The 24,266-nt window shown below is 39.0% G+C and overlaps 1 protein-coding gene across 2 annotated transcripts in view; it reads left to right on the plus strand.

Moving 5' to 3' along the window:
- The window catches only part of LOC125999245 (heterogeneous nuclear ribonucleoprotein A1-like), a 168,895-nt gene extending 147,539 nt beyond the window's left edge, over window positions 1-21,356 (plus strand). The window contains exons 1-5 of one of the 2 annotated variants that reach the window (XM_049767321.1): window positions 15,040-15,265; window positions 15,747-15,895; window positions 18,960-19,039; window positions 19,437-19,484; window positions 20,263-21,356. In XM_049767321.1, the coding sequence (XP_049623278.1) occupies window positions 20,335-21,264 (930 nt within the window). In that variant the 5' untranslated portion in view covers window positions 15,040-15,265; window positions 15,747-15,895; window positions 18,960-19,039; window positions 19,437-19,484; window positions 20,263-20,334 and the 3' untranslated portion in view covers window positions 21,265-21,356. Of the gene's footprint in view, window positions 1-15,039; window positions 15,266-15,746; window positions 15,896-18,959; window positions 19,040-19,436; window positions 19,485-20,262 lie in introns of those variants that run through there. The other variant, XM_049767322.1, reaches the window with a different exon arrangement.
- The last annotated feature ends 2,910 nt before the right edge of the window (window positions 21,357-24,266 follow it).

The following is a 24,266-nucleotide window of genomic DNA, read 5'->3' on the forward strand; positions in this document are numbered from 1 at the left end:
CGCTGGTGGGAAATCTATTGATGCAGCCATTTTGAAAACAATATGGATATTTCTTAAAAAACTACACATTGAGTGTCCATATGATCCATGAATACCTCGTAGTAATATACCCTAGAAACTAAAAGCAAAATTTAGAAAAGCCTTTCACATTACTATGTTCATTGCAACATTATTCACAATAATCAGAATCTGGAAACAATTCAAGTTGTTTCCCGAAAGTGAGGACTTAATAAATAAATTGTGGTGCATTTAAACAATAGAATACTATGACTTTTTTTTTAAAAATCACTTCATAACATTGCTTATACAGAGATGAATACAGAGAGTATGATGTTCAGCAAAATGAATTAGAGTGAGGAGATAGAATAATCTCATTCATTTTTAAACAGAAAATTTATAGTATGATAAGTTATAGTATAGTATAGTATGGTAATTTATAGTATGGTAATATTATAAAGATACAATAGAGATAAGGGTCAGCAGGACCAATCCATGGCAGGAAGCTTGTCACAAATAAAGAGTGTAATGAAGGAAGAGAAGGAGCCACTATGACAATGATAATGGGAAATGATTACCCTAGACAAGAATTGGGTATTGAAAAAAATAAATGAATAGACATGATACCCTTTCAACCAAAATATTTCAAATCACAGTGTCTAGAAGGAAAAACCGGGAACAAAGAGAAAACGTGTGTGTTTGTGTGTGTGTGTGTGTGTGTGTGTGTGTGCAACAGAGAATAAAACAGCCTAACCCAGAGGCAGGCAGGGATAAGGTGGGAGGAAAACTGGGGGCATTAGTGGCGTGAAATGTTCACTGGTAAAGGGTATTTTTTACATTGTATGACTGAAACACAATCATAAACAATTTAGAAAATGTGAAAAGAAAAACCAAAGCAACTTTATTATGAAAAACCTTGTAAATCACAGTGTTTAAAAAAGTAACTAACAAATGAAAACAATTTATTGAAGCAACATTGATTTCAAGAATATATTTTAAAGATACAATTTTAAAATTCTTAAATTAAGCTATTGAAAATGTCAAATCTATTTACTTTTGCAGTTTTTTATACATTTTTAGAAAGTGGTTGCAAGACCATCATACTTAATATGCAAATTCAGGAGATGTTTGATTTTTATTATTTCTTTACATTTTTAGAAAGTGGTTGCAAGACCACCCTATTTATTATGAAAGTTCCAGGAGATGTTTGATTTTTATTATTTCTTCAAGCTACTTCTTATTGAAAAAAATAAAGCTTTTTAAACAGATATATATAATTTTTGAATAATTTTAATCAAGTTACTAATATTTATAATATTGTTTTGTTCGTTTTGCTTTTTGGCTGCACAGTGTTCAGAGCTTACTCATGTTCTGTCATTAGGATCACTCCCGGTAGGTATAGGGAATCATATCAGGTGCTGGAGATGGAATAAAGGTCATGAACATGCAAATAAAATGCCCTAACCAATGTATTATTGTGTTCAACCCTGGGTTTATAATTGTTTTAATCAATACAATTAATGCATACATCATTCCAACACCAGACCTATTTTAGAAAGCCTGATTCCTTTATGGATACTGGTGGTATATTCAAATAACTTTTGACAATGAAATAGAAAGTAGAGTAAAGATAGCCTCTTCAACTAATGGCCTTGAGAAAACTGGATAAGCATTCATTTAAAATGAAGCTAGATCCATATCTCACACTTTACAGGAGAAAATTCAATGTCTTTATATCAACAGAATACATAAAATGCACTGAGGAAAATATAGGTAGAAAGCTACAAGACTAACACCTCAAAGGATTTTTTATCATATGTTTTCATTGACAAAGGCAACAGCAAAAACAAACAAATGGGACTTTACTAAATTAAAAAAATTCTGCATAGCTAAAGAAGCCTGGGTTATAACTACGATACCTAATTGAATGGTAAATAATATTCATACTCAATGCATCATAAAATGTATTACTATCTAAGCTATATAAAGATTAGCAACAAAGAAGTCCAAAAAATCCTATTAGATACAGTGAGATAAAATGAACAAACACTTCTCTGAAGACAGACAAATGGACAATGGAAAGATGCAAAGTGCTCATAATCACATATTGTCAGGGAAATTAAATCAAGATGACAGAGAGATTGATAATATGTCACACTAATAAGAATGGCACATATCAAAATACCTGGGATCAATATGCATTGGAAGGGATGTGATGAAAAGTAAATTTATATGTACTGCTGGTGGGAATGTTGTCTGGTTCAACCTCTATAGAAAACATTATAGAAGGTTTCAGAAAATAATTATAGAATTGGTATATGATCCAGAAATTCTACTTCTTGAAATATATCTCGTGACATAAAACATCTTCTCAAAGGGAGATGTGCATGCCATTATTAATTGAAGCACTCAGTCTAATAACTAGGATATGAAATCAATGTAGGTCCTTCAAAAGAAATAAATAGTAAAAATGTGGTATATATGTGGAATGCCATGCAATTGCAATGAACAATAAAATCCCACAACTTCAGTGCAATTTTGGATGGAACAGATGTTGTGTAAAACAACATTCTTTTTCTGAAGAAGAAAAAATGTAGAATAATCTTACTTAGAAAAATAACTGGAAAGCAATGTAAGGTATCCAATGGGAACATATACATTACTCTTGACCTGGGATTTTTAGAAATGAGTATCAAGAAAGAAAAATTTGAGGGAGTTAGAGATGGAAGAATGTAACAGGGGTCAGGGACTTTGAGTATACATATATGCAAATACAAACGCATATATATATATATATATAAACCACAGAGCCAAGGATACTCTAAGCATCAGGTTCAAACTATAACAAAAATACTTTAAGTGCCAGAGTGATAGTACTGTGCCATATATGCAGCCAACCTGACTTCAATCCTCAGCACGGCATATGGTCTTTAAAGTCTATTAAAATGTGCCTGACAAGGAGGCAAGTTGGTAGTGTGTTAGATTAACTGGGTTCCATCCTATTCAGTATATGCTTATTACTCATTGGTTGGAAGCACCTTTGGATTAAAGACCTTTTGGATTGGTGCCTTAGAACATCATTGTTCCACTGAGGGTATGGTCTGGCGCTTCCTGATAAAGACCACAGGTCTTTGCAGAAAGCCTCTTTCCAGCTTCAGTTTTCCACCACTAACCTATCTGCTTCATAGGATCGGAAGACATGTGTGTGAAGTTCCTGAACCAGTTTTGTCCCTTTAACCATGCGTGGATTATTTCCTGCATTGGCATTTGCTTCCAAACCCATGTCTCTCCAATTTCCTGGGCTTGGGGTATGAGGCTTCTGCTTCAGTGTCTTCAGTGAAAGGTAACTTAGGGACATTGGTGGATAGAAGTTGACACTGGTGATGGGACTGGTATTGAAACAATATATGCATGAAGCTACAACTAACAGTATTCAAATACTAACAGTTAGTATACTAATACTGTTAGTATTCTAACTAATAGTAATTAATAGTAATTAAATACAAGTAGGAGTTAAATATATTTAGATAATATTTAGGTCATATGGTTACAATATTACCAAATAGTATAGCATTAATGAAAAGAATTATTGCACCACACCACTCTCAACACTGTTCTTTTTCGAATTTTTGTTGTTGTTGTTTTTGTTGTTTTTGGACAACACCTCATGGCGCTCATAGATTACTTCTGGCTTTGCACTCAGAAATCGCACCTGGCAGGCTCAGGGAACCATATAGGATGTCAGGAATTGAACCTGGGTCCAACCTTACCACTACTATCTCCTGGGCCCCTGTTTTTGATTGTTTTTTTTTTTTTTTTGACCATCTGATTGTGCTGAGGTCTTACTCCTGGCTCTGTATTCAGCAATCACTACTGGCAGGCTCAAAGGACCATATAGGATGCTGAAGATCAAATATAAGTCCCCCACGTGCAAGGCAAATAGCCTACACTCGGTATTATCTCTCTGAAGTATCAATTAAATTAATGAGCCTGGATGTTTGTGGATGATGGTGGTTAGATAGTGAGGTCTTTCTCAGATAGGCCAGGTGCCTGCAACCCCTTCAAGCCAGCAAATCTGCAAGTTCAGGGTAGTGGCGAGGATATGACCCAAAACAGTTAGATTTTAAGAAACATGAATCTTTATTACTAGCCACTATGTGTGACTTCTAAGCTAACCTTTTAAGCAGAATCCATAAACTACCTCGCACCTAATCCAGTCCTGGGCCCTTCTCCCAAGGTTTCTCTCTCTCTGAATCTTTCTTTACTCCTGAGGCAACACCCTCTATTAACAATTACAGACCCCTCCAGGTGAGATAAGTGGAAGTTGGGGAAGAGGTAACATCTCTCCAGCCTCTCAGCACAGTTATTATGTCACCTCTCATCAAAATTTTACTCTCATCCTTAAAAGTTCTGTAAACCAAGATCAAATTTCTGTCATTTTAAAATAATGTCTGTTGATTTGTTTTAACTCTTTACCACAGATAGACCAGTACTACTTGCCCTTCTCCCTCTGATACATTTTATTGAACATAATACTTGTGCAGAAAAAATAATATTTTTTGGGGGGCACACCCATTTGATGCTCAAGGGTTACTCCTGGCTAAGTGCTCAGAAATTGTCCCTGGCTAGGGGGGACCATATGGGAGGCCAGGGGATTGAACTGCGGTCCTTCCTTGGCTAGCGCTTGCAAGGCAGACACCTTACCTCTAGTGCCACCTCGCCAGCCTTGCAGAAAAATATTTTTAAAGGAAATTCAGAAGTTCTTGCCAATACTCATACTTTGACATGAAATAAATAATATTGAAATTATCAAATAATGAAATAATGAAATACTGAAAATTAACCAACCCTAAAGTCTTATTTAACATTATAGTCTTATAAGAAAAATTTATAGATATATGAATGCTGAAATATATTCATATATGACTTGACCCTTGACAGGCAGGAAATACTACTATATATATTCATATATATGGAAATCCTTTAATTGTGAATAAAAGATGCTTAGAAATGTCTCTAAGTGGGACTTCAGAGAAAACTTCTAAGTCTGTCTGCCCATGCCCGTGCTTCTAAATCTCTGAAGGTTTCCTCAGAGGCCTAGGGAGCGCACCCCCAAAAAACGGCATTTTGAAGCTGCTGAGTAAGTACATTCTGGCTGCTGGGGTCGCTGTCCAATAAGCTGAGGTCTCTGGCATGTGGAAGCTCCGCCCTGCTGTGCCTTTGTTCACTCTGAGGACTTTAGGGGAAACTTCTTCTACGTCTTTCTGCCTGTGCCTGTGCTTCTGAATCCCCGAAGGTTTCCTCAGAGGCCAAAGGAGTGCAACCCAAAAAAACTGCATTTTGAAGCTGCTGAGAAAAACCACACTACAAGTGTGACAATGGGGAAACCTCGCAGGCAAACACAATTCACAGAGAATGAAGAAAAAAGCTCAAATGACCTAATAAATTCCAGCCACCTGATTAACCTTTCAGATAAGGAGTTTAGAATAGAAATATGGAATATGTTCGTAGAACTCAAAAAAAGAATAGATTGATCTGAAGAGAACACAAAGACAGAAATCAGAAAACTTCAAACTGAAATTACAGATCTGAAAAACACGGTTGCCCAACTGAAAACCTCAATGGATATCCTCGTGAACAGGGTATCAGCAGCTGAGGAGAGAATAGGAGTACTGGAAGATGCGGTGCAGAAAAACTCAACACAACAAAAGAAATTGGGAAAGAACCTTAAGACAAACGAACAGGCAATGGAAAAAGTATTCAAGGCATGTGAACAGATGAAAATAGAAGTCTTTGATAAACTCAACAGAAACAACATAAGAATCATTGAAGTCCCAGACACCCAGGAAGGAGATCTCCAGGAAGAATCAACTGTCAAAGACATCATCAAAGAGATACTCCCAGAGTTAAAGACTACATGCAATCCAATCCTGCATGCCCGAAGAGTACCAGCTAAAAGAGACCCAAAGAAAAACACCTCAAGACATATCCTCATTACAATGACAAATCCCATAGATAGAGATAGAATACTGAAAGCAGCAAGATCAAAAAGGGAAATTACATTCAAAGGAGGATCCCTAAGACTTACAGCAGACATGACACAAGAAAATCTCAAGGCCAGAAGACAGTGGTAGGATACTGTGACAAGACTGAATGAAATGAATGCCTCACTGAGAATACTGCACCCAGCCTGACTCACGTTCAGGTTTGAAGGAAGACTACATAGCTTCATGGATAAACAACAGCTCAGAAACTTCACACATGATAAACCAGCCTTAAAGGAAAAACTTACAGGTCTACTCTAAGACAAGAGAGACCAACAAACACAGCAAACTTATCTACAAAGATGACATTAAATCCTATGACAATCATCTCCCTCAATGGCAATGGACTAAATTCACCAATTAAAAGACACAGAGTGGCAAAATGGGTCAAAAAGATGAATCCAACCATCTGCTGCCTACAAGAAACACAGCTGAATAGACAGAACAAACATAGACTCAAAATCAAAGGCTAGAGGAAAAAAATCCAAGCAAACAACACCCTCAAAAAAGCTGGGGTGGCCATATTAATATCTGATAGCACCAACTTTATACTCAGAAAAGTGGTAAGGGACAAATATTGACACTATATACTAATCAAGGGTTATGTACAACAGCAAGAAATCAGACTATTAAACATATATGCACCCAATGAGAGACCAGCAAATTATCTAATACAATTACTGACAAATCTGATAGAAGAAATCAATAATGACACAATCATTGTGGGAGACTTCAACACGGCCCTATCAACACATGATAGGTCAACTAGACTGAAACCCAACAAAAACATACTAACCCTGAAAAGAGTTATGGAAGAAAGAGGACTAGTAGATATATACAGGTCACTCCATCCAAAATAACCTGGATGCACATTCTTTTCCAATGTACATGGGACATTCTCCAGAATAGACTACATGCTGACACATAAAACATACCTCCATAAAATCAACAGGATAGAAATCTTGCAGGCTACCCTTGCTGACCACAAGGCTCTGAAATTAAATGTGAAGTACAAAGCCACACAGAAGAAAAACTTTAACATTAGGAAATTAAACACCCTGGGTCCAAGATGAAATCAAAAAGGAAATCAAAACTTTCCTGGAAAAAAATGATAATGAAGGCACAAACTACAAGAATCTATTGGACACAGAAAAAGCGGTCCTGAGAGGAAAATTTATAGCTCTACAAGCACACATCAGGAAGGAAGAAGGAGCATATCTGAAGAACTTAATGAAGCAGCTCAAAAAATTAGAAAATGACCAACAAAAGGAACCAAAAATAGGGAGACAGAAGTAAATAAAAAAGCTGAAAGCAGAACTCAATAAAGTGGAAAACCAAAAAGCAATCCGAAAGATCAACGAAAGCAGAAGCTGGTTCTTTAAAAAATAAACAAGATTGAAAGACCATTGCCAAAACTCACACAGAGAGAGAGAGAAATCTGATAAACCGTATTAGAAATGAAAAGGGGGAGATCACGACAGATATTGCAGAGATCCAAAGGCTAATCAGAGACTACTTTGAGAAACTTTATGCTACTAAAAATGAGAACCTAGAAGAAATGGAAAAATTCTTGGACATTTATAACCTTCCACATTTAAGTAAGGGGGATGTAGCATATCTAAACACACCCATCACTACTGAGGAAATTGAAACTGTAATCAAACATCTGCCCCAAAAGAAAAGCCCAGGCCCAGATGGTTTTCCTAATGAATTTTTTCAAATCTTTCAAGAGGAGCTACTACCAATCCTAGCCAAGCTTTCCGAGAAGTTGAAAAAAACGGGAACACCCCCAAATAGCTTTTATGAAGCCAACATCACCTTGATACCAAAACCAGAAAGAGACGCTGCCAAAAAAAAAAGCATTACAGACCAATATACCTGATGAATTCTGATGCAAAGATCTTCAACAGAATCCTGGAAAATAGAATCCAATGCATCATCAAGAAGATCATACACTACAACCAAGTAGGTTTCATCCCAGGAGTGCAAGGATGGTTTAACATCCGTAAATCTATCAACATCATACACAACATCAACAAGAAAAATAAAAATTACATGATCATATCAATAGATGCAGAGAAAGCTTTTGATAAGGTCCAACACCCATTCTTGATCAAAACTCTCAGCAAGATGGGAATGGAAGGAACCTTTCTCAATCTAGTTGAAGCCATCTACCACAAGCCAATGGCAAATATTATCCTCAATGGAGAAAAACTTAAAGCCTTTCCTCTAAATTCTGGTACAATACAAGGCTGTCCACTCTCACCACTCCTCTTCAGCATAGTACGGAAAGTTCTTGCTATAGCGATCAGGGAAGAAAAAGATATCAAGGGAAACCAGATAGGAAAGGAAGAAGTCAAGCTCTCATTGTTTGCAGACGACATGAGACTCTAATTGGAAAACCCTAAAGACTCTACCAAAAAGCTTCTAGAAACAGTAGATTCATATAGCAAGGTGGCCGGCTACAAAATCAACCTACAGAAATCAATGGCCTTTTTATACACCAATAATGATAGGGAAAAGAAAGAATTCAAGAAGGCAATTCCATTCACAATAGTGCCACACAAACTCAAATATCTTGGAGTCAACTTGACCAAATACGTGAAGGACCTATACAAAGAAAACTATAAAGCCCTGCTCCAAGAAATAAGAGAGGACACACGGAATTGAAAACACATACCTTGCTCATGGATTGGCAGGATTAACATCATTAAAATGGCAATACTCCCCAAAGCATTATACAGATTTAATGTGATCCCCATGACATTCTTCAAAGAAGTGGATCAAACACTTATGAACAATAAACACCCTAGAATAGCTAAAGCACTCCTAGGGAGAAGGAAAATGGGAGGCATTACTTTCCCCAACTTTAAACTGTATTACAAAGCAATAGTTATCAAAACAGCATGGTATTGGAATAAAGAGAGACCTTCAGATCAGTGGAATAGGCTTGAGTTCTCAGAGAACGTTCCCCATACATACAATTACCTAATTTTTTACAAAGGAGCAAGAAATCCTAAGTGGAGCTGGGAAAACCTCTTCAACAAGTGGTGCTGGCAGAACTGGTTAGCCACTTACAAAAAAGCGAACATAGACCCCCAGTTAACATCATGTCTGAAGGTAAAATCCAAATGGTTTAAAAACCTTGATATCAGACCAGATACCATAAGGTATATAGAACAACACGTCGGTAAACACTCCATGACATTGAGACTAAAGGTATCTTCAAGGAGGAAACTGCACTTTCCAAACAAGTGGAAGCAGAGATCAACAGATGGGTATACATTAAACTGAGAAGCTTCTGTACCTCAAAAGAAATAGTGCCCAGGATAGAAGAGTCACCCACCGAGTGGGAGAAACTATTCACCCAACACCCTTCAGATAAGGGGCTAATATCCAAAATAAACAGGGCACTGACAGAACTTTACAAGAAAAAAACATCTAATTCCATAAAAAATGGGGAGAAGAAATGAACATAAACTTTGATTAAAAAGAAATACAAATGGTCAAAATGCACATGAAAAAATGCTCCTCGTCACTAATCATCAGGGAGATGAAAATCAAAACAACGATGAGATGCCACCTCACACCACAGAGATTGGTGCACATCACAAAGAATGAGAACAATCAGTGCTGGCGGGGATGTGGAGAAAAAGGAACTCTTATATACTGCTGGTGGGAATGCCGTCTAGTACATCCTCCATGGAAATAAATATGGAGATTCTTCAAAATCGAAATTGAGCTCCCATTCGACTCAGCTATTCCACTCCTAGGTATATACCCTAAGAACACAAGGATACAATACAAAAAACCCTTCCTCACACCTATATTTATTGCAGCACTATTCACAATAGCCAGACTCTGGAAACAACCAAGATGCCCTTCCACAGACGAATGGCTAAAGAAACTGTGGTACATATACACAATGGAATATTATGCAGCCGTCAGGAGAGATGAAGTCATAAAATTTTCCTATAAATGGATGTACATGGAATCTATCATGCTGAGTGAAATAAGTCAGAGGGAGAGAAAGACACAGAATAGTCTCACTCATCTATGGGTTTTAAGAAAAGTAAAAGTCATTTTTGTAACAATCCTCAGAGACAATGAGAGGAGGGCTGGAACACCAGCTCACTCCATGAAGCTCACCACAAAGTGTGGTGAATACAGCTATAGAAATAACTACACAGAGAACTACCATAATCAAGTGAATGAATGAGGGAACTGGAAAGTTTGTCTGGATTACAGGTGGGGGTGGAGTGGGTTGGAGGGAGATTTGGGACATTGGTGGTGGGAATGTTGCACTGGTGAAGGGGGTGTTCTTTACATGACTGAAACCTAATCACAATCATTTACGTAATCAAGATGTTCAAATAAAGAAGAAAAAATTAATGTAAATATTGAACTGAAAAAAAAAGAAATGTCTCTAAGCATGAGAAAATACAGGTGAAACCCTGATAAATGAGGAATGTGTTCCTCTTTGCTCAGTATCAAATACTTTATATGAAATATGCCTGGAGCACTATTTCAGAGGATAGTGCAGCTGTCTTGTATTAGCCCAACCCAGGTTCAAACCCCAGCACCTCATATAGTACCCTGAGCTTGCCAGGAGTGATTCTTGAGTGCAGTGCTAAATGTAAGCCCTGAGCACCTCCAGGAATAACATAAAAACAAATATATGAAATAGAAATAGAAATAATATAATTCTAGCATATATTCTCTTTACCAAAGCTCATAATTTATTATCATCAAACAATAAAGCAGAATTAAAATAATTGTAATACATAGGTCACTCTTAGTTTAGCTCATGATCGTTTACATTGAACAAGCGTAACTGAATTTTTTTTGCTTTAAGATATCAACTAATATGAAATTAATACAGAAATAAGTGAAGTTGCTAGAAATTAAAATATATCTGACTATAAGCAATATTCTCCAAAATTACTAATTCTGATAAAAAACACATATCTGGTCAAGTAAGAATAAATCTAGAATAGAAGAGCACTCTTTTTTGTTTTGTTTTGTTTTGTTTTCCTTTGGAGTCACACCCCAGAGGCTTGGGGATACTCCTGGCTCTGAGCTCAAAAATTGCTCCTGGCAGGTCTGGGGGACCAAACGGGATGCCACAGATTGAAACTGGGTCTGCCCCAGGTTGGCCACGTGTAAGGTAAACACCCTACCACTGTATCATCACTTTGGTCCCAGAAGAGCACTCTTAATACACAATATATCAGGGAACTTAAAGGTGAACTCTCAGTTCTCTCTCCTGATGCAAGCTTTTTCTGGGTTAGGAATGCACCAAACTTGAGCAACTTGGTTCTGTCATATAAATTTTACTTAAAAGAAAAATAGCAGTGTTTAGGACTCACTTCTGGATTTGTTTTAGAAATTACTCCTGGCAGTGTTCAGGAGACCATATATAGGATGCTGGGTATTGAACCCAGGTCAGCTGCATGCATGCAATGCATGTACCACCTTCCTTGTAATATGGCTCCAGCTCCTGCTGCATAGATGTTAATGAATTGCAATGAATTTTAGCTAGAAGGTCAATCATAGTTTTAAAAAAAGAAAGTTTTCAGACATATATAAGTGGAGATGTTGGCAAATTTGGTGGTAGACACAGGCAGGGATACAGTAAAGGGGTGCACCTACAGGGTGTTACACCAATGTTGACTTCATGTTCCCTAGTGTAGGAAATGACAATGTAAACTGATAATATATACAGGTGCCTGCCATAGACCAGGTACTGAATTTGGGACAGAGATGCTTCCTTGAACAGTCATGTTAACTGACTATGCAGATACACTAAACTATAACATAGTGTTCTTTTCTATGGTTTGCCAAACAATAAGAGTCCAGACAATTTGGGCTTGAAGAACATCTCATACTGTTTCTTGGTTCCAGAATACCAATTCTCTACTATGAAATGTCATTGCATGAGCAGAAACCTAATGCTCATTAGCAAGTTACACAAAGTCTGTACTCAGAAGTCACTCCTGGCAGGCTCAGGGGACCATGTCGGATGTCGGAAATCAAACCATCTTCCTTCCTGGGTCTGCTACGTGTAAAGCAAACGCCCTACTGCTGTGCTATCTCGCCGGCTTCCATGGTGGCCTGTTTTTGTCTCATCCCTCTTTGTCTTTCTGGGCAAACATCTGTTCCTATAGAATAGGGCCAGAGACAGATACTAGGTCTATCTGCATATGGGAATTTCTCTATTGATACTAAGAAAACTATTAGAGTAACTATATTAAATGTTTGCCTGCTTCTTGATGTTGGAGAAGATTATGCCATCATCTCTTGTTTATACATGAACAAGATACTATGTTTAAGCCTTATCATCCATTACAAATGCACAAATAAATTATAGAGGGGAGTTATTCTCCATCACCAACACGATGATAAAAACTCTTTCCAGAACTTCTACACAAAACTTCAACAGAAACTTCCCTCGAGCACTGAGAGTTATAGGTTTGGATTGCAATGCTTCCAAAACTCCTTTGTATTAATAAAAAGCTCTTTTTACTCCTTCAAACCTTTTAGTTAACTCATAGTGTGTGAGAGAAAAAAAGATTAAAAGTCAATGGATTCTGAGGCCAGAGTAATAGCACAGCAAGCAGGATATTTGTTTTGCATGCGGATGACCTGCATTCAATCTCTGGCATCCCATATGGTCCCCAGAGCACTGTCAGTAGTGATTCCTGAGCACAGAGCCAGCCAGAAGTAACCCCTGAGCACTGTCTGATGAGACCCAAACACCAAAATAAAAAGTCAATGAATTAATTGTTTATTTTTGTCTCATGTTTTTGTAACAGTTCTAGACATATCTTTCTCTAAGTGAAGAAAATGTCAGAGGGTATATGAGTTAAGATGCTACTGTTGAATACAGGAAGAAAGTGGAGGGACTTGATGGTGTGTTCTGGGAAAAAAAACTGTGCTGAAACCAGCCTGAAGAAGTGAAAGCCTTTGAAATCAAGGACCAGCTCAGGAACCCAGAAATCCATTCATTAAGATGCCGAATTCCAGGCCCAAGCACAGATGGAGCCCGGAGAAGAGAGGTGGCTGCATTCCCTGTGAGGAAAGACTACATCCATAGAGCAAAAAACATGCAAAAATATCAAAAGACCAACTGCTCCAACCTCTATCCTATGGCAACCACCCTTGTAAGAAACTGTAAAGTAACTTGGGAGTTGTTTGAGAAAACTGTACATAAACTAACTTGGGAAGAGGATGGGTGCACCCAAGCTTCCTCATTATTTGTTACTTGCATCCATGTTGCTTGTGCAGGTGTAACCAGCTTCTCCACTTTGGAGAAGCCCAATTTCTTTCAAACACATATCAAAATATACCTCTCTCTTCCCCCTTCATTATTTCTCAAATAAACTAGTTTTCCTTCAATATTAGTCTCCTCCTGAAATTCTTTCCAGTGACGAAAATGCAGTGGATCCAAAAAACCTAGGTAAATTTAGGACTTACATTCCTTTTCTGCAAACAAAAATTCCTTTCTCCAGTTTGGCATTCCCAGAAATCAGGAAGCGGTAACCATATCCCCCACTGTGCAGAAGAAATGGACATCAGGCACAGTATGATGGCTGCATCTAGGTTTGTCAGGACAAGAACAACCATGCAATATAGAAAATAAACATAAACTTTCATCAGTCCAATATCTCAGATTCTTTCCTGATGATTGTGTGGCTGATGGGAGAGGAGATAGAGAAAAAACAGTATATTTCCTTCTCCAGACTATTGCTTCTTTCTTACTCACATCAAAGAAGCCACCTGGAGAACTCTACTGGCAACACAACCAACCATGTCTCTAATATTAAGTTCTGCCTGGTGGCCTGTTTTTTTATTGTTGTTGTTGTTGTTTTTGTTTTCTGGGTCACAACCTGGGCGATCAGGACAACACCTGGCTCTGTACTCAGAAGTCACTCCTAGCAGGCTCAGGGGACCATGTGGGATGTCGGAAATCAAACCATCTTCCTTCCTGGGTCTGCTACGTATAAAGCAAACTCCGTACTGCTGTGCTATTTTGTCGGCCTCCATGGTGGCCTGGTTTTGTCTCATCCCTCTTGCAAAAGTTATGAGCACATCTTGCTCTAACACAGAAATAGACCAAAGGATATCTGAGCTGAGCTCTAACATGTCCACTCAGTGAGTTCTGCCTGGTGGCTTGAGGGGCACCAGCACAGAGCCCATACTTGATACCCTCAGACCCTGCTGAGAAGCAGCAGAACATTTTACTCAAGGACACGCCACAGGTGTTTGCAGCACACTCTGTTGTCACTGGTTGGCATTATCAGAGAGAACAGCTCTCAAGCACTTGACATTTGCAGATAGGCCAGCGCCAGGTCCTCTCAGGGACTCAGAAGCCTGCGCTTCATTGTTTCTTTCCTGAGACTCCTACTGAGGATTTCTTCCCTCTGTGTGCCTGTTGCTGGCCTTCTAGCTCCGCTGCTGGACCCTTCGTCAGAGAGCGCTAGCGCAGAGCCCTCGGCCCGCCCTGTGCACCCGCCCCCACATGACCACGCCCCCTCAGTGCCTAGTGCGCAAGCAGTGGGGCCACGTTCATTTCTCCTATGCCTAGGATCTGAAGGCAGAAGAGGAAGCATAGCTTTGGGAGATCGAGGGCTGCCAAGTCCCCAGGGTCCGGCAGGAGAAAGGACCGGGCGAGGGGGGCCAGCCTCGGAAGCAGAGGGGAGCAGGGCTGTTGCCAGAGGCAGCGCGGAGCGCGCCCGCCTTTGGTACTACCTCGCCAGCAAATTCATGGTCACACGTTGTGGCCGCTCCTGCTGGGCTCCGGGGAACCAAGTCAAGAGCCTGGTCCGCGAAAAACGCCCATCGGCCCCAGGCAGCGGGGCCCCGAGGGTGGGCGCCGCCGCGCGTGTGTACCACGCTGGGACCGGCTGGGGCTCGGGCTCGCAGAGGGCCCTGCGCTGCCTCGACCCTGCCGCTCCGACGCCGGCCTCCTGACGGCCAAACTCAGGGAGCGGAATGGTCCTGGGCCGGATGGGAGGTTGAAGCGCCCTGAACCTGGCGATGGATTCCCGCTCCTCGGGGCGCGGGTGTCACAGCCCACGGGTGGCTGTTGGCGGCTGAGGGGCTCAGCGCGTGGTTGACGGCTGCATTCATGGATGTGTTTTCCTTTCAGGGCTCCCTCCTCAAGTGCCCGCGAAGCGCATGCTAGATATCCTAGTACTTCTTCTCGAGTGGAGGCCTGGGAGGTAGGTACTGTGATTGTTTCATGTTAGAGCAGAAAGCGAGAAGAGAAGAACCGGCAAAAAGCCTCCCAGAGGCATAGATCTAGCAAATGGGGATGGTGTGGAGGGGGTCCCTTGTCCTTTCTCTCTCCTCCCCGCCTTCCACCTGCTCTTCCCTAAAGTGGCTGTCCCATTTATTCTTTTCCGTGTTTCCTTGTGGATGATGCCACTCTTTTCTTCTGTCCCTGATCTCTCCAACACGTGCAACAGGATGACTGAGCACACACGAAGCACTCGCCTGTTCCCGTTGTCTGAGAAGGAGTACAGCGGGCAGGCAGTTTGGTCCAAGAGCCTGGATTTTCTTGCAGGAAGATAGTATTGAGCTCAGGCCGTGCTTGGCAAAATCTGAACTCTCGGGAAGGGGTGACACCAGGCCAGAACAAGGCTCAGGGCCTCCTGTTTACAGCAGAACACTCCGTTTTCTCTCAATTTCACTCCACCACAGGGTTGCCAGTGTCGTTTGCTGTGCGGTCATTGTGTTGTCAGGTTCAGGTCACTGTAGCTGATATCACTGCCACCAACTTCGGGTTCCAGTTCATCTATTCTGTGCTTCTGTCCTGAGCCTGCAGAAGACCCGCTCTGAGGCCTCGGAAGGTGAGTTCCAGGCAGAAGCAGAGCTAGGACTCTGCAGTGATGGTCTCCTTGACTTGTATTTGCCTTGGGCTCCTTTGTTTCCGTGCCCTTGGCAACCAGAGAGCTAGATGAGGGAGTGAGAGCAGCTTCAGCTCTTATTCCAGACCCGGATGTCAGGCAGAGGGAGGAAGCGCCTAGGAAACAGGGCCTGGAAGAGCTGGGCCTGAGGTGGCATCTGCCCCCTAGTCCAGCAGCGAGAGCAAGGCCTGCATGCTGGCAGAGCCACAAGCAAGGGCTTGTAGGGTGGAATGTTAGACACCCCTATTGGAAGAGAGATGAATGCTTAGAGGTGGCTGAAGGACATTGGTAGGAGGAAGGGGCTCTGTGCTAGTGCAAAGATCCTCATGGGTCACACCTGTGTTTTACCCTTTATTGCTTGTGAGGTGAATTTTGGCAACATCTGGTGGTGCTGAAGGCTCATTCTTGTCTTCATGCTCAGGAATCACTTCTGGCAGGGAACCGCTTGTGGTGTGGGGGAATGAGCCTCATTGGGTTATATCTAGGGAAAACAGCCATACTATCTCTCCAGATACCTTTCCCTGACTCTCACCCCCTTTGCTTTTCCATGGGCAGATTCTGCATCTACGTCAGTCATTTATTAAAAATATCCCAACTGATATATCTACTCAATGGAATACTGTGAAGCCATTAGGGAAATGGAGTCATGGAATTTTCTTACACATGGATGAACATGGAGATTATTATGCGGAGTGAAATGAGTCAGGGGGGAAGAGATAAATATAGAATAATCTCACATACCTGTGAGATATAAGGAAAATAAAGGACAGCGTGGGAATTATATTCAGAGACAATATAGATAAGGATTAGGAGGACCTGCCATGGTAGGAAGCTTGCTACAAAGAGTAGAACAGTTTCTATTATAAAAGGGACATGCCTGGAAACCTTTCAATAACAGTAGTGCAAACCACAGAGTCAAAAAGAAATAGAAAGAAGCAAAATCCTTGCCCCAGATGCGGGAGGGGTAGGGAGGTGGGAGAGAAGAGAGCATCAGCTAGGGTCAGAGAGAAACTGCTGACACTGGTGACAAAAAATGTGCCCTTGTGAAGGTTGTTGTATATGGTCTGGCTGTAACTCAATCCTGAATAGATTTATCTGTGAAAAAATTGTCATATGAACAACTTTGTTACCATGATGTTTAAAAAATAAAAAATATCTTGGGGCCGGAGATATAGCAGGAAGGTAAGGCATTTGCCTTGCATGAAGGATGGTGATTCGAATCCCAGCATCCCATATGTTCCCCCATGCCTGCCAGGGGCGATTTCTGAGCTTAGAGCCAGGAGTGACCCTGAGCGCTGCTGGGTGTGACCCCCCCCCCAAAAAAAACCAAAATAAAATAAAATAAAGAATATCTCATCCACTTCTAGCAGAAATATTAGAGCTCCTCTATCCTGACTGACTAAAGGGAAAGTCCTTTCTATATTTTGATTTTTAGCATGCAGAATTTCAGCACCTTCTTGGCGCACTGTTATTGATTTATTCTTCTTTATTTTGGTACACATAGAAAGCGTGCCTGAGAACCTGACTTGTAAAGCTACACAGAGCTAAACCATATTGCATGGGGACTGTTGCGGGAGCAGTAACCAGTGTTACTTGCAGAAATTCACATGGTGTCTAATGGGCAAGGATGCAGGAATGGTGGAGCAGTGAAGGGTGGAGACCAGGGGCAGGGCAGGCTTCCTGGTTTTAGGAAAGTGAATAAGAGCTGGATTTTTTATTTCCCTCTTCCTGCAAATGAAGAAAGATGTCCCTACCCTGCAAATTTTTCTCAGGCTCTATCAATGGGACAATAGTTTTTACTCATTTTAATATTTTCTTTTACTAGATGTAGATGATGTGCTTTTTTAAATGAGAAAATACAAGGAAAATTGAAATTTATTATCAGTATTTGTGTTTTATAAATATTCTTCTTGACACCATCAGTATATATATGTATTTATAGATAAACATATAGATAATTAAACACGGCGACTGTGCTTCTAATTTTTGATAACCTAATTATTCACCCAATAACAAATGAAAAAAAGGTTCATAGCATTGTGTTGGGGTCTCCCAAACAGTGTTCAGGTCTCTCGCATTTATACTGAACTTGAGCTGTTGATTCAGTACTGGGAGAAATGAGGGTTATGCTCAGTGGTACTCTGGTTTGGGTCATGTGGTGCTGGAATTGAACTTAGGGCACAGAGAATGACTGCATGAACTGTAGTCCATCCAACTAAATCCCTGGTCTTCTATGGAATTTTAGAATTCCATGTGGTATTCCCATTTTATGTCTACTTTATCTTTTAACTGAGTCCTTTTAAATAAACATTTTATTTGTTCCACATTTATGAATGCTGAAGATCATATGTGAACTATATTTAACTTTCTGTTAGTTTATTATTACTTTTTATTACAAATTTTATGAAACATGATTTTTTGTGTGTGTTTTTTTGGTCACACTTGGAAATGCTCATATTTATTCATGGCTCAGCACTCAGAGATCACTCATGGCTGGACTTGAGAGACTCTATAGGGGTTGTTATGTTTAAACCAAGGTCAGCCATGTGCAAGGCAAGCACCTTATTAACTATATTATCTCTTCTCCCAGGAATGGTATTTTTTAATGTAAAGGAGTTGTCAGGTGTCATTCATAGCCTCTTCATAGCTCTCTCTAAAACAAGTCATATGGCTGTCCAAAAGAAAATATTTTATGTGCAAAATTCTTATGAAGTCAGCAGTGTCCCATGTGAAGAAGCTGAAATGACTGGACCATGCTTCCACATTTTTCTCCACAGGATTCAAAGATGACTCAATTGGCAGTGTTGGCATTGTATACTTATCTAAACTCTTCTAATGCTTCCTTGTAGATCTCCAGATTTTGTCCATGATATAATAGGACAGCCATGATTCAGATGATTTCTTCAGTTACCTCAAAATTTGATTTCAGTGAAATTCATTCAGTTTCGGGAAATCTCTATTGCTATCTTGAATTAATCTGCTAATCTATATTCTGTTTTCTATTCAGCCTATAATCCACCTCAGGTTATTGCCATCTTTCCTCTACACTCACACAAACACCTATACTTATACACACACTCCAGAAAGGTAATCGATGTTTATCTTATCTATTCCCTTTAAAAATGCACTTCTTCTTTTCTGCCTTCTTGCTCTGTCAAGATTATCTGAAAACATCTTGTTTTTTCTTTTATTTATATCACATTCTCGTTTTTTCTGTTCTTTTTATTTTAAATGAAAATAGATTTATGCTAAGATTAGTGTAACTGGAGAAAATAGTACAAAACTAATCTTCATTTATTTCCCCCAGTACCATTTTCTCACTCAGAGATGACCAATGTTATGTGTATAGTGATAATATGATTTGAGGTATGTGCATTTACCTCAATTTAATAGTTATAAATATATACATTGTATTATGTGATTTTTCACAAATGCTTTCAGATTCCCATACCCATTTTGTTTTTCCCACCTGCATGTATTCTAGGTGGTGCTCCTAGTCAATGCATGAAGATTTTTTCATTTCTATTTCAAGGTATGTTGTATAGTTTATTTCTCTATTGAGGGGATTTAGCTTTAATTTTTCTTTTTTATTACAAATTCTCCCTTGTAAATAATTTTGTATACATTTATCCAGTAATATATAATCACTTCACCTGTATGTTGGATTTTTTGTTTGTTTGTTTGGGGCCATACCTGTAGTGCTCAGGACTAACTCCTAGTTCCATGCCTCGGAATCACTCCTGGTGGTATGCAGGGGACACTCTATAGTGTCATGTAGGCCACATGATACATCTATGGCAAAAACTTTATACACTGTACTGTCCTCTGGCCCAGGATCTTGGACTTTTACATCAGATATTAATACCCTGTTTTTGTCCTTTAGGATAAAGGCCATTAGGACAAACTTAGAATAATTATACTATTACAAAGTTTTCAGATCATATAAATTCTATGTCCATTTCTTTAAGTCTCTGAAAAGAAAAAACAAAATCCACTTCAGTTTGAAATGCTTTTGATATCTGACAATTTGATAAAAAATGATGAAAAGAAATTTATGAACCCCTTACAGATAATCATTTTAAGAACATATGTAGTATTTTGCCTAATTCTGAAACATATTTTGAAATGACAGGAAATTATTATTATTGAACTTTTTAAAAATATTTAATTGCAAGTTGCATTGCTATAGAACACTATGTATGTTACAGGTGTGCATCACTGAAAATCAACATTTTTATTTTAAGATCACCACTAAAGCTCAATTCTAGACACATTAGGTTACTCCCTTTTCACTTCTACCACCATCACAGCTGGTAACACAGCCACTGCTGCCTCAGAATAAGAATCTTCTCACCGTTGAAGTTTCCCTTTCCAAGGTCACGATGTCTAAGCCTGGCTCTCCCAAAGAGCCTGAACAGATGCGGAAAATCTTTATTGGTGGACTGAGCTTTGAAACAACTGATGAAAGTCTAAGAAGCCACTTTGAACAATGGGGAACACTCACAGACTATGTTGTAATGAAAGACCCAAATACCAAGCGCTCCAGAGGTTTTGGGTTTGTCACATATGCCACTGTGGAGGAGGTGGATGCAGTCATGAATGCAAGGCCACACAAGGTGGACGGAAGATTTGTGGAACCAAAGAGAGCTATCTCAAGAGAAGATTCTCAAAGACCTGGTGCCCATCTAACTGTGAGAAAGATTTTTGTTGGAGGCATCAAAGAAGACACTGAAGAGAAACATCTAAGAGAATATTTTGAGCGATTTGGAAATATTGAAATGGTTGACATCATAACTGACCAAGAGAGTGGGAAGAGTAGAGGTTTTGCTTTTGTGACTTTTGATGACCATGATTCTGTAGACAAGATTGTCATTCAAAAATATCATATTGTTAATGGCCATAGCTGTGAAATAAGAAAAGCCTTATCCAAGCAAGAGATGGCTAGAGTTTCATATAGCCAAAGGGGTCTACGTGGTTCTGGAAGCTATAGTGGCAGTCTTGGTGGTAATTTTAGTAGGAATCCCAACTTTGTTTATGGGCAACCTGGCTTTGGTGGCAGTGGAGGTGCTGGTGGATTTAGTGGTAGTTCATTTGGTTTTCATGGATTTAGTGATAATGAAAATAATTTTCTAAGTGGTGGAAGTTACAATAATTTTGGCAGTTACAGCACTCCATATTCACATTTTGGACCTGTGAAGGGAGGAAATTTTGGAGGCCCAACTTCAGGTCCTTATGGTGGTGGAGGCCAATACTTTGCTAAACCAAGAAACAAAGGCAGTTATTGTGGTTACAGCAGTGATAGAAAGTATTGATTGCCTGGAAAACTTTGCAGGTAGGAGAGCCAAAGACATAAAAGGGAAGCTACAGGTTACATCAGATTTGTGGACTCAGCCAATGACCGTGTTTCAAGAATAGCTACTACAAACAATACATGGTTTAGACATTATAGATGTGAATCGGCAAAATAGTTCTGAATTGTATTTTTCTAATTATACAACAGGTCCTTTTTATTCTCTTTTGTGGAAAGTTTTAAGCATTTAACCAAAGTGTTTTAGTGTAGATTCTCTTTGTCTCTGATGCTATTGATTGCTAAATGTAATAATCTGTTGACTAAATTTTGTCTATTTGGAAATGTGGTGTGTAAAGTTTGTCAACTCTGAAGTTATATTAATAAAATTATCCCAAGAGGGTAAATTTAGAATTCTTCAAAATGATATGATATTCCCTTTGACAGTGATTTACATCCACCTTTAGCTGAGAGGTTATTGTCTTCAGAAATCTTGATATAGTTGAACAAAACATTACTTTAACCTGGAGTTTACCCATGTAGAGTCTATGGAATTTATTTGGTTAATGTTGGTACATCTTATGTAATGTTTTTAAATTGAAAATATTACCAGTTAAAATTGTGGATGGTATTAAAATAGTTTATAATGTTTTATGTGTAATCAATAAATAATTCAATATCTGCTTTAATAAAGTTCAATTTTTTCCTTCAGCATTTTATTGAATCCTTTGTCTCCAGTTTAATTATATTAATTCCCATTCTCTTGTGGTATTATTTTAAATTATAATATCAGTTGTTTATTTTATTTGTATTACTAGTGAGCTTATCTGCTTACTTTGTACTATGTTACACATGCATGAAACCTTATGGTGTTTTTCCTTCTATCTCTGGTTTATTTCACTAAGTATAATATTCTATGTATATCCATTCATATGGTTACAAATCACACTATTTCATCTATTTTATTTTTTTCTTTAATTTTTGGGGGGTCACACCCGGCAGCACTCAGGGGTTACTCCTGGTTCTAAGCTCAGAAATTGCTCCTGGCAGACTCAGGGGACCATATGGGATGCCGGGATTCGAACCACTGTCCTTCAACAAGCAAGGCAAATGCACCACCTCCATGCTATCTCTCCGGCCCATGCATCTATTTTAAATAGTTGCACAGTATTCTATTCTTTATATTACTTTTTTTAAAATAGAAGTCAACAAGGCTGTTATCCAGGTGCCATTAAGTTCTAGAGATCAAATTCAGGTTATTTCATGTGCTAAACACTTCTTTTCCACATGAGCCATGTTCTATAACCTGCATACCTCATCTTCTTTATTCATTCATCAATAAGCATTTAGGTTTTTGCCAGTTCATATCTATATAATGGTATATTGAACACTAGTAGGCATAGGTCATTAAATTAATTTTTTATATTTGGTAATTAATATGTAGATGTGGGATAACTGGATCATATGCACCATCTCTTCAAATTTTGTGTTGGTGGTGTCCACAGCCAGTAGTGCTCAGGTTTTACTTCTGAGCTCTGTGCTAAGTGTCCACTCCTAGCAGGGTTTGGCAAACTATATATGGTGACAGGACCAAACCCAGTTTGAGCCCATGCAAGGCAATGGACAACCTGCTATACTATCTCTCTATCCCAGGAAGTTCATTTAAATTGGAGTGGGAATTGAGCCACATCCAGCAGTACTGCTTGCTCTGCACTCCAGCATCACTTCTCATGGGACTTGGGGAACCATATGTGGTGTCAAGGATCAAATTTGGATTGTTCACATGCAAGGCAAGCAGCCTATCCAGTGCAGTATCTCTCAAGCCCTCAATTAAAAAAAAACTTAAGGACCTTTTACTGCTTCCTATAATAGCTGTACCAGTTTGAATGCCTACTAACTCGAAGTGTTCCTTTCTCTTCACATTACCCAGACATTTATTCCTAATCTTTGGGCAAGTGTGACTTTCCATATCATTATTGTTTTCATTTGCATTTCACTAAAAATAAAAAATGACAAACATCTTTTCAGATTTGCATAGAGATCTGTGTTAATTTGGAAAAGTATTTATGTAGACATTTTAGTAGACATTACCTATATGAGTATTTTGCCAATTTGTAAGTTTATGTTGTTGAGTTTAATATTTTTGTATATTTTTTATATTATTCCATTGTTAGATTATATGATAAATATATATCCCCTTCCATTCAGTTGGATTATTTTTGTTTCTATGCGAGTATATTTTGTTATACAAAATATTTTTAATTGACATTAATTAAAAGTTGGCCTTACATAAATTTTAGGTGAGTTTATTTATTAGCAAATCAAACTGAGAATTTAAAATTGAGAGCACAGGAATAGGTCTCAGATTATTCTGAGAAAACTAATCTAAAACCAGGGTTGTGGTGTAGGAATTTTATATACTTTTAATGCATAATGAATGAAGGATACAACTCCCTTAGGAATTCACAACGAAGACACTGTTAGACATGTCTCATGAACCAGCATTATAAGTGCATCTAGGAAAACCACTTATTTTCTTGAGGTGTGCTTGATGGACAGGCAACACCCAGAAGTGCTTGGGGGTTCATATTGTGCTTTGGATCAATTTTGATCCATGTGCAATACAAAAGCTTAATATCTGTACTATGCCTCTAGCCTGGCCATTTATTTTGTTCAATTTGCCCCTCTTTTCCAATTTTTGTTTCACTAAACACAAAATTTACAGTTTTTCATAGTTGAATTTAGATATACAATGTTTCAGCACTGATCCCACCACCAGTGTAAAGTTCCTTCCACGAGAGTTCCCTGGTTACCTCTTCTAAAGCCAACTCCAGAGTGCCACATTTACAGCGCTCTTTAATATTAGATTGGGAAAGTTTGAATCTCATGATTTCAGTGTTGCTGACTTGGTGGTTTGGATATTTGGCTCTATCATTACTTAATGCCATCGATGTATTTGAATCCCCTTGATCCTGCCCTTCATTAATTATCACCTGACTCTTCTCCTCTCAATTTTATTTTTTTCTT

Source organism: Suncus etruscus, chromosome X (assembly GCF_024139225.1).
Source record: "Suncus etruscus isolate mSunEtr1 chromosome X, mSunEtr1.pri.cur, whole genome shotgun sequence".
Lineage (NCBI taxonomy): Eukaryota > Metazoa > Chordata > Mammalia > Eulipotyphla > Soricidae > Suncus > Suncus etruscus.